The 11,754-nt window shown below is 39.5% G+C and overlaps 1 protein-coding gene across 1 annotated transcript in view; it reads left to right on the forward strand.

The window, feature by feature from the left end:
• LOC118772880 (protein disulfide-isomerase TMX3-like) overlaps window positions 1-10,555 on the forward strand; it is a 33,937-nt gene extending 23,382 nt beyond the window's left edge. The window contains exons 13-16 of the mRNA XM_036521527.1: window positions 94-150; window positions 3,309-3,438; window positions 8,235-8,303; window positions 9,626-10,555. Of these exons, the coding sequence (XP_036377420.1) occupies window positions 94-150; window positions 3,309-3,438; window positions 8,235-8,303; window positions 9,626-9,889 (520 nt within the window). The 3' untranslated portion in view covers window positions 9,890-10,555. The remainder of the gene's footprint in view (window positions 1-93; window positions 151-3,308; window positions 3,439-8,234; window positions 8,304-9,625) is intronic.
• The last annotated feature ends 1,199 nt before the right edge of the window (window positions 10,556-11,754 follow it).

The following is an 11,754-nucleotide window of genomic DNA, read 5'->3' on the forward strand; positions in this document are numbered from 1 at the left end:
TGTTTGTTAAAACACTAATAAAGCTACCTGTGTTTGTGCTATGGTCTTGTCCTGTCTTTAACGGAGCCACGGTTTTTGGTTGTGTCTCTTCAGGGATTTCCAGTTCGGCCACATGGATGGTAATGACTATATAAATGGGCTCATTATGAGGTGAGTTTGTCTGGATTCACTACTTCAGCTTCCATTCTCTTTACCACTTCTTCAGGCTACAACTTTTGGAGGAGTTTTAGATTTTGTGTTGTTTTGTTTTGTCGGTCTCAGTTTAAAACACACCACTAGCACTAACTTAAGATGCAGTTTCCTGGAGCTGTCATTCAGCTGAACAGAACTTACTGCCCAAGCTGTGTGAATTTTACTAAACCTGGAGTTTGTTACATCTATAATTATGAGGACAAACTTAAGCTTTGTTTAAAATTCGTTCTTTAAAGTTATCAAAAAAAGAGGCTTGTGGTGTCTGCATCTTGTTAAAAGAGTGGCAGAGCAGTCTCTATAATGATCCGCTCATCCAGGCTCTCGTTGAGCCAGACTCATGTCAGGCTGTTATGCTGTCATGCATGGCGGCACTCAAGCTGGGACCCTTGCTTTTTAATTAGCAGTACCCCCAGGCCTCGTAGCCTCAGACACCAGCAAGAGTACAGCACTCAACCCCTGAGGGTATGCAATTGCGTGCGTTTATGTGTGTGAGCGTGACTGTGCTCGTCTGTGTGTGTGTGATTGTATGTGTGTGTGCATGCTTGTGTGTGCTCGACTGTGTATGTGTGCGTGCCTAGCATGGGCATTTCTGAACCAGATCTGGTCAGACCCAGCTGAGAATGAATTGCCCTCCACAGAGAACTCCAAGCCTGTCAGTGTCCTCTATTAACTTAGTCCCTAAAGAGATTGGAAATATCTAATCTAATCTAAATCTTTACAGGGCATTCTTAAATCCCCAGGCAATTTTCTCCTTTGAAAGACAGAAACGATATACAACTTTAGGGTCACAAATTATTTGAACTGTATTATGGAGAATAAAATGATCGGTGTAGTTATAACGTAAAGTTTTAATATAGAGATGAAATCTTTCAGATGTATGTTAAATGAAAACAGAAAAAAGTGTTAAGGTCTGTTTGATCTGGCAATACAACAGATTAGCATGAATGGACTCTTAACCCTTGACTCTTGTTGTAAAATGCAAAGCAAGCCATGAAATGAGATGCATGTAGTAGAACATTAGAAGCATCCACAAAGGAGTCCCTTCCTTTTGTTTTGCCTGGAGTTCAGTTTAATTTTGAATCCATGCGAACATTATGTGGTGTAAGACTTATGTGGCTGTGCACATTCAAGAAAAAAGTACAATTAATGAGCAAGATAGGGGGAAAAAAACAGTAATGTACTGTGCAAAAAAATGTATAAGCATAACAGAAAATAAATGATGCTTCTGTGGCACAGCAACACAGTAATATGTGATTATTGATCATTGTGGTACTTAACATTAATCTCTTCCTCTAGGGGTTAAACCTCCAACAAAAACAGTCAAATACAGAGCAAGAGTATTATGCCTAGTCACTCAATATATATAACTAATAGTCTTACTGCATGCTTGATGTACATGCTTAATAAAAATACGCTTATGGACTCTTGGTTATTTATTCTCGTCTGTCTGGCTCAAATTACATATGTATTTAAGAGATACCAGTGTTCTTACCCTGTCTTGTTTGCTGCAGTATTTTATTCCCAAATCGATCTCATAATTTAGTTATGCACAATAATGGCCGTGATTAAATCAGTGCCATTATCATAGTCGCAGAACGTAGGCTTAAAATGAAAGGTCTGTTTTAAAATGACTTTTGTCCTTGGGTAATTGACTTTCTGTTTTGCCAGTCATCTTTGTGTTTTCTATGCAAAACTCCCCGTTATCTGCTCATTCCTGGCTCCGATGGGGCAGTGAGGCAGTGCTTACTGGTCTTCCTCTGATAGTTGTCAGCTCTAATTTGTAAAGGTCTACCCAAATGTTAACAGCATGGTGCCGCAATTCCCCGGCGAACATGACCGTGACACACTGCTTGCATAAAGACGGAGGTTATGTTCTGAAAGACCGTCTTAGGCCATCTGCCTGTCAGGGGTGGGGGGTTGGGGTTTTTGACTATATGCATTCCTTAGGAGGGAAAAAAAAATTGATGGTATGATTTGATAATTCCCTGAGGTTCCTAGCATGTTGACTAAGGTGGTTTTAAGATTGTCAGGATAACAAATGTTTTGTTTTATATCATCATACTAAGTGTTGGCTATTTATAATGTTATAATGTTATAGAGACAGACAACCGTAGCTGTAGCGTACCAGCGATGGTTCTTGTTAAGTCTTATTTATTTGGCAGATGCAGTTATTCAGAATGACTGAATGATGAAGGAATGGCAAAATACACACAGTTCATGATCAACAAGTGAAAGGCTGTTGGTACAGAATAGTATGTATTGGTGAAAAAAATAGAAAAATAGAAACGGAGAGTGCTAGAATATAGGCATACAGCCAGAACATTGTTTGTATACGCAGTGCTTAAAAAATTCTATAAAAACAAGTATTACCTTATTGTGTAGACATACTGCCCTACACTGGTCCATCAAGGCATCATAATCATATTTCACACTAGCATAAACATGCTTAACAGTGATTGATCTGAACAATATATCACCACCATCTGACATTCTGGGATGGTGACAAACCCAGGAACTAATTACAGGGTATGTCCTGATGCAGTTGGAACAGGTGTGTTTTGAAATGGCACTAAAATAAAAGCGGTGAGCCATTCTGAATGTCAGAGGTATCTCATTCCAGCACTGCAGGACTTCGTGCCGTTTGGCCTTCATTAAGGATATTGGAGCCACTACTACTTTTATTTTGATGACCAAGGTGCTCACCCACTCACTGTTACGGCAGAGACCTACAAGATTTTAGCAGTTGAGGAAAGGGGTGGGTGAGGCAACTTTGGACCTAGAGTGTTCCTTTTTTGCTTCCATTTGAAGCCTTATTGACACTGGGTCGGTTATCAGATCAGTGAAATTCACAGAGAGCCTTCACACTCACATAGTCTACAACATTATTTCAGTCCATGAAAAGATTCTCCTACCCAGCCTAAAGTTTCATATTTTCAGTTGTCACATTTGAAGCGAGACAACATGCAGTTTATAATTTCCTAGTGAGGTGGCCTCACTGCTTAATTTACCTATAATTGCTGTGTTAACATTGATTTTGATTTCTATATGTGGTGAAGTAATTGATGTACACAGGTTATATGTATTGTGTGGGTAACTGGTGCTTTTCTGTTAACCAGTGAGGTGGCGGTTCCCTCCATTATTGTTCTGAACACGTCCAGTGAGCAGTACTTTCTGCCAGGCGAGCCAGTGGAGACTATGGATCAACTGCTCCACTTCATCAATAGTGTGCTGGATGGAACTGCTCAGGTCAGACACCTCTTTGCTTGTGATTAGTATTTTTTTTCCTTAGATTTTAATATGGAATCATAAACCTTTGTTTCACTGTAATGAACTGCATGGTTAGCAAGTGTAAAGCATTTGACATTCACTAGTAAAAGATCAAATGGAGATCAAACGAGATGTTATTAGGATGGATATGATGATCTGAGAGCCCAGTGCTTTGTATATGCTTTGAATTGACCCAATAAAGGAATTGTCATACATTCTTAGATATATACATTGGGGCCCAAAAGTCTGAGACCACATTGAAAATCTCTCTAATATTTTTACGTAAACCTGGAAATAATCAAAAAGTTTGAGGATTCAGAAACATTTAAAAACACAAGAAGTTATGTCATGTAAAATGAAGAAATATTTAAGATTCTCCACTATTTCTAGGTCAGCAATCAAATTTAAGCAAATTTGTGGCATTGACCAACTTAACTCTTTTGTACAAAAGGTCAGATTTCCTTGAGTTGTATCCTTTCCATTGAAGCATGCATTCAGATGACGCTCAAGTAGATTTGATCTACTCATCAGAGGCTCGTTCAGGTAACTCAACTTGCAGCCAGTGTTCACCTGTTATACATATGGCTGTGCCTCAAGTTTCCAGCAGATCATTGCTTACTAAGTAGCATTGTGATAGTGGGAAAAATGGCATCAGAACTAAATGAAAGTGTCAGAAGTCAAATTGTTGTTCTAAGCAAAGAGGGGCTTTCTCAGCATCAAATCATGGCTAGACTAAAGGTTTCTAAGGGGGCAGTGCATGGAACTCAGAAACTACATCAGTTATATCCAAAGCATGATCAGACAGGCCAAAAGTGACCACACCATGAGAAGATCAATACATCAAGCTTAGTTCCCTGAGAGATAGAAAAGCAACTTTATAACAGATACAGAATTTTCTAAATAAAGAATGCAAGACTTCAATCAGCAAAAGTACTGTCAAAAGAAAGCTGTCTTGCAGTGGTCTCAGAGGATGAGTAGCAGTTTCTAAACCAATTCTCAGGAGGGGAAACAAGGCCAAACACTTGGGGTGGGCTAAGAAATACCAGCATTTCACAGTGGATGACAGGAAAAAGTCCTATTTACTAATGAATTCAAATTTGAGATTTATGGCAGTAACAGAAGGGTGTATGTAAGGAGACGAACAGGAGAGAGAATGATACAGCAGTGTATCAGATCGACGGTGAAACATGGCGGTGGGAATAGTCTGGGGGTGTTTTGCCTACTCTGGAGTTGGACACCTGCACCGAATTGACTACACCCTGACCAAGGAGAAGTACCACTCCATTGTTCAGAGACATGCTGTACCCTCTGGTTTGCATCTTTGTGGAGAAGGATTCATACTGCAGGAGGATAATGACCCCAAACACACCTCAAAGCTTTGCAAGAACTACTTGAAGACCAAAGAAGACCAAGGAGTCCTGACTTTCCTCCACAGTCACCTGACCTCAACCCCATTGAACATTTGAAGACTGAGAAAGCCAAGCACTCTGTGACATCACCAGAAGCTCTTTGGAACATTGTCAAATTATGCTGGGATAACATGGGTCATCAAGTTTTGCACAAACTTGTGGAGTCCATGCCAGCTCGAGTGCATGCTGTCATTAAAGCAAAGGGGGAACATACCAAATTCTAAGATATTCTGAAATTCATGTACATTTTTCAAAGATTCAACTTTTCACTCAAATTGTTAAGCTGACATTATCATTTGTAATGAAAAAATTAGTATTACATTAGAAACAAAGGCAAAATAGAAGTATTTTGACTAGTGGTCTCAGACGTTTGGACCCCACTGTATATTGACTTTTTCAAAGGACATCAATGTTAAATGTTAAAATTCCTATTACTCTTATTCAGGTTCACTTCAGGTAAGTTTCTTGGAGGAACAGGTGTTATTTGTCTTTTATCTGTGGCCATGGTGTTATCCTTGGGGATGGTGTGCATATATAATCAAGGTGCACGAAACAGGAGCTCCCAAAAGATCAGAAGCTTCAGATGAATTATACTCCATTGTTTTTACTGGGGCTGCGAACCTGGCTCATGTCTCAGGTTTAGAGGTGTGTTCACGTGTATAGGATGTCCTAAAAGTCACGCCCTATACGGATACTGTTTGACGAATTTAAAAAGAGTGATAGCTGCAAAATTAACACAAAAAGAGAGAGTGAAATTGGTTCTCATGTTCGAAAGAAGTGTTTCACATCAAACTGTTGCTGTAGAATCTAATAAGTAAATGCTAAGAAAGCCACTGATTGTTCAAAAAAGACTGGTCATAGGGCCATAGGAAGAATCACTTCTAATGTCAGACAATCAGGAAGTGTTCAGGCATCATCTATATGTCGAACAGAGGAGTGTTACAAAGTTGGCCAAAATTAGAACATTTGCTTCTTGCATATTTCAAAATGTGTGTGTGTGTGTGTGTGTGTGTGTGTGTGTGTGTGTGTGTGTGTGTGTGTGTGTGTGTGTGAGAGACTATTGGGTCATCCTGTATAGTTCAAGAGTTACATTCACCATTACCTATATATAGCATCTAAATCTGATTTTTCCCTTCAGAATGTTGCACAAAACAAAACCAAAACTTTGCTTGCAGCTGGTCTCTGTATCATCATTAATTCATTTGTTATAGTGTAAAGAGCACAACCTTTGTGAAATTGTGTCAGGAAGATGCACACTATAGACTGAAGTTTATATGTTTTATTGCTCTTGACAAAGGGAGAAAATCAAGCAAAGGGGAAATGGTGTAAATCCCTCTTGTACGACTCAAACAAATACCAAGCTGACAGTCTCACTAAATTAATCCTGAGAACATGAGCCCGAAATCTTTTGCGCAAACAAAAAAGGGGCTTTTGCAATGGAATTGTTAACCTTTTTTTGAATTGAAGCAAACTGCCCATCTTTCCATTTTATTTCTTGGTTCCTGGAAAAACAATCAACGAGATGCATCTGCATAATTGTGGTTTTAACAGGTGTTTTTTTTTAGCATTTTCCAAATTTAGAATGGCATTTAAGAATTTTGTAGCTGCACAAAACTAAACATTTTACAGCATTTGTTCCCAAAGACAATTTTAACTTGTAGGAGAGCAATATCACAGGACTGGTTGAAGCTAAGTAGCAGTGGACTAAAGGGGTAGGCTTACGTGTTTTTACCCCACTGTATCAGTTCACAGTTGTTGATTTCAGGTAGCACATCAATGTTCCGCACTTAGTATGTCATTGCCCATAGTTGATGGCAGTCCTAATTCAACATGTAGAAGCAGCATCAGTTGTTGGTGATAATATTTCTCTCTTGAGCCAACCAGAATGCTGGGTAACCCACACATGCAGCCTCAAAACAATTTTGTAAATAAGGTATCGGCGGTGAAGTTTATCGTTTTCCTAACTAGCATCGTTTAGCTAACTATTTTATTCCATGTTTGCTAGCTAGTTATGTTATTTAGCTGAACATTTAAGTGGGCAGAAATAATGTTATGGTTTCTTATGGAAAAGATAGCTATCATGGGCTGTTTACTAGCTAGCTAGTAGAGGGCAGGCTAGCTAAAACTGTAGACACTGCTACTCTTCTAGTCTGGAGAGTTTGTTCTTCACACTCAAAACATATTTTCAGATAAAGCTGCCAGATGTCTTGACATCGATGATGCGATTGACATGTTTGCACTTTTGCACTTTTGTCACGAGCAACTGTTAAATAAAGGAAAATATATTTGTATAGCATATGTGAAGAGGTCATTACTTTCAAGTGTGTCAGTTCCCTTTACTTGTCTGTATTTCTCCATTTGATACCTACGCACCTGCAACCAGTTGAGTAATTATGGATTGAGTCAAGGTACAACATTGGCTTTTACAAATAACCTGTCAGTCATAGTCTGGATTTTGTGTTCCAGCACCTCTTTATCAAAGATTTTTGGCTGACCCTGGTGAATGTACCACTGAAGCAGCTTGCCCGACCGTTGCATGTGTGTGTCCCCAGCTTAACATCTCTTCAGCCATCATCAGTGTAGGAAATAAACTTAGCTGTTACTCTGTGTCGTCAAAACACATTTTTAGAAGAGTGGTACAATCAAACAAATGCAAAGGAACAGCTTGTATTGTGTTATTTTTATAAAAATGTAAATGTACGTGCTGAGTGCCAGCATGGATTTTTTGTAAAGGAATAGGAGGATAATTATTTATTTGACAAAGGCATCACGCCCTGGCTGGGAACATTATTGTACCTACAAATGTTAGCCAGATGATCTGACTTTAACAGTGAAATCAAAATAATCATTTCAGTCTTAAAATCTTTCCACACTGTGGATGACAACATAGAGTTGTTGATGGGAGCAAAAATGAGGAAATCATGTTAAAAACAGTTTTATTTATTTATTTTTTTTTTAATTGAGATTTCTGTACATTAAGTATTTACTTTTGGAACAGCTACAAAAACTCTCAAGTCATTTCCACTGCTCACTTTCATTAGTGGAAAAAGTGGCATCACTCAGAATGTTTTGGGAGTATTCTGGATTGTTTATGCACTGGAAAGTTATCCAAAATGTCAAAACAATATTTAAAACAAAGCCCTGTGATCCAGAACATTGGTTGTTTTAACTTTCCAAAAATAAAGTGATTACACCAAATAAACAATATTGACCATGTTCTGAAAATCACTGCCAGGAGACAGTTCTTTGCTAGTTGGTTTATAAATGGATACATATATATATTTGTACAGAGGATGCTTGTGTGAGTGGGAAGAACATGTTTTCTCTCCAGAAAAAAACTAACACTGGCTCTCCTGGTATGGGTAGGCACAAGGAGGCGACGGCTTCTTTCAGCGTGTCAAGAGAGTGGCTTATGATGCAAAATCCACTGTGATGGTGAGTTCAACACTGCAAGCTGTGAGCTGAAGACTTCAATCAGGAGGCAGACTGACATACCAGAAATCCTGTATCTTTTTATATCTTGTTGCTTGTGTGTATTTTGATTCCTATGTAAGAGCAGGTAATTGTTTTTTTTTTCTTTTCCTAAAGACTATGCAGTTCAGACAGAGCATGATAAATTTAGCACATCTGCGGGTGCTGTGGTGCCCTTCCCGCTGTTAGTCTGCAACTTTGCAGGGTGGAGCTGAAGCAGGTGTTTGACATTATGAAGGAGTGACTGAAGTAGTGCAAACGACTCATGAAAATGTTACCCAAGTGTCCTTAGAACCTCACACAGAGCAAGCCATTGCCATCATTCTCACCCGTTGTCTGGAGGGCAGGAGTAAATCTTCCTCTTCAGCCCCAGCGTTCTTGTTGACTGCAAATGCAGCCACAGCTTTGACCGAGTGCTGCTTTGCCCTTGCAACTTGCAATTAGTCAAACGTGTTCCCAGGCATGTATGAGTAACAGTAACCTGCAGGGCTTACGTGTAAACACGAGGCACTGTGGTGCGGTCAGTGTGACCACGTTGCAAACCAAGAGCCTTCTAATTGGAAATGAGTAGTTCTGATGTTCAGAAGAAAAGCTGGGCATTCTGAGCTGTAGTTTTGAGCGATCGATCCATTTTTGTGTGCAGTGCTGGGAGAAAGTATCCACTCACGAATACAAGTGTGGATTTCAGTTTTTGTATGGGTGTCCTTTAGAAACTCTTCAAAAGGCCTCACATGCCCTTGTATCAGCACTTGGATCCTTCTGCGTGTTTATCTGCAAAAAGGGATAACAAGAACATATAAAAAGAATACTCAAAAATGTCTCTGACATCAACTGTCAAGTGCATGCTACTTTATCAAAATAAAAATATATGTATTACAGGGAGACAAAAAATACTTGATGGCATTTTGGGAATGCAAAATTTTAAATGAGTGAGAGCTATGAAATGGTGAATTAACGGTCTGAGTAGAATAATATTTTATGATGGGAGTCAACTTCTTTCCCATTCGTAATTGGTAAAGCCTACAAATATACAGAATTGTGGCACTATAAGAGCAAGTTTTCCTGCCTGTACCTTAGACAACATTTTCATTTTCCATAGCAGTGAAAGAGAGGTTTAACAGTGCATCCAGTTTTGTAGGGGAGTAGCTTCTCTACTGGAGTTGGGTATATTTTATCAGGGTGATTATGTCATTTATACTCACAGATTGTGTTTACTGTATGCTTGGTGGGGTGCTTTCCGTACCTCTGGAACGGATCAGCAATAGATCTGCGCTCTTGTCCTTCAGTCAGTGTTCCGCAGCTCGCCTCTGCTCGGCTGCTTCCTGTTCGGCCTGCCGCTCGGCGTCATCAGCCTCATGTGCTACGGAATCTGCACTGCTGAGTCAGACGAGGGAGCGGAGGACCTGGAGCTGCTGAAGAGGGAGGGGCTCATGGATGAAGACGAGGAGGATGAGGGCCAGAGACAGGCCAGGGAACTTGAGCTCTCAGGTGACCAGGAGAAGGAGGTGGACCAAGAGGAGAAGAGCTCTGTCGACAAGAAAGTGGATTAACACTGGCACTTGCCATTAGAAGAAGAGGCGTAAATGATAGTAACAGTACTTGAAAATATCTTCTGTTTTTCTTTTATTCTCTTGCCCAAAACCTCCCCCTTCCCCCTCCTGACCTGAGATTTTGTTTAGTTTAGCTTAAGTCAGTCTTATTTTGCTTTTGGAACAATAACCTCAGCCAGACAGGATTGTCACAATCAGAGAGAGCCGATTGCCATTTAATGAGCCTAAGTAAATCTGGGAGGTGGGGGAAGGGATGATAATAAAGCCAAAAGATAAATGAAGGTGAAATTTGAGGGAGGAGACCTGTTCCTGGCGGTGCTTCACTGTGACCTGTGGGTCTGGTTTGAAGTCTCCATTGAAGAGCATCGCAGCTGGGAGGTCAGAGGTTCTGGGTCATGCTATTCATTCCAAGCAGGGGTGTCGTAAGTGTTTCACCTTTGATTAATTGAACCCTTTACATTACAGGAACGTTTAAATGCTCCCTTTTCCCCCAGGGTCTCTCTGAACTGGTAGTTCAGTTGTACCCGTGGAAACCAAAGAACCTCTGGTTCTTGAGGGCAAGGGTTGTCTTGTCCGGGTACACATTTGAGTTGTAATGCAGTGTGGACAGAAAAATTTCTGTTAATCTCCTTTGGTCAACTTCATCCATAGTCATATGTCCAGTTCCACACATTGAAAAATGTTTTGCGTAAAAAAAAAAAATGTTTTTTTTTACTGTTTCCCAACCTATTTTAAGATGCTGGTAAAAAAAAAAAGTCAACCATGTAAAGGTTTTATTTTCAGATTTTTATTTTCACATTTTTGTAAGTCAATAAATTGAGCAGCCTTTGGAAATATCTTTGAGGTAGCCAGTTAGAGCCAGGAGTAACACCTGAGGTACACCTTTGAGAATCTTTGTTTTATATTATTTTGGTCCAGCAAATGTTTTTGCTGATTTAGATGAACAGTAATACAGGTTTTGTGGACAAAACAAGAATGCCGACGGTGATGAGTGAATATAATGCACTGAGATAAAAACTATCAACAGATTACATAATGCACTGAATACCAAGGGTAAGTCACTGCATACATGGTTTTTTTGAGTTACAGGTTATTTAAAAGTACTACTTTTTAAAAAATGAACCACATTGCAATAAATAAATTGCACAAAGCTTGTTGCTGGTTTCTGGATCTTGTTTCATTGTGCTTGTACAATGAAAGAACTCCCTTAAGCTGTTTTACTTCACGACAGTGTTTGCGGTTTCAAACTGATGAAAATCTGTGTCCAAACTGTGGAGCTCGCACTGTTGCCACAACATGAGCTGTGCATTCTTGGAGCTGTAGTTTCCTACTCACACCTCATGGCTAGTTTCACTATCAGTTTAAATAAAGATTGGCACACTTTATCATACATTTGAAATAAAATGTTCTCTTCTTTGATGTGTTATCATGCATGTGAGGTCTTTGGTTGCTAGTGCCATGAATGTTTCCATATGACCTTCAGAATTGGGAAAGACAAGGGAAAACCAAATTCAAGCTTGTAATATGCTGATGAATTTAAACTACTTGGCAAATTCTTGTCAGCACAGCTCCCCAAAAGTCTGGGTGATCTTGCAAACATCTTACTGTCAGTGCCTTAAATGCAAATCCAGAGTCAGGAAGTTATCTATCACAGACTTTTCAAGTTGCAGAAGCTCTGCGTATTTACTTTATGTGCTCATTGTGAAAGTCCTTTCATTTCTTTCAAAGTATTAATGAATATGAAATGGTAAGCCTTAGAAATATAACCAATTAAAATGTCAAAACCGAAATGGGTTTTTAAAAACATTTACAAGGACATATTGTAGGCCTTGCATGAAATAATTTCAAAGAGGGGAAGCCGGAGA

This window comes from Megalops cyprinoides, chromosome 2 (assembly GCF_013368585.1).
Source record: "Megalops cyprinoides isolate fMegCyp1 chromosome 2, fMegCyp1.pri, whole genome shotgun sequence".
In the NCBI taxonomy this organism is placed as follows: domain Eukaryota; kingdom Metazoa; phylum Chordata; class Actinopteri; order Elopiformes; family Megalopidae; genus Megalops; species Megalops cyprinoides.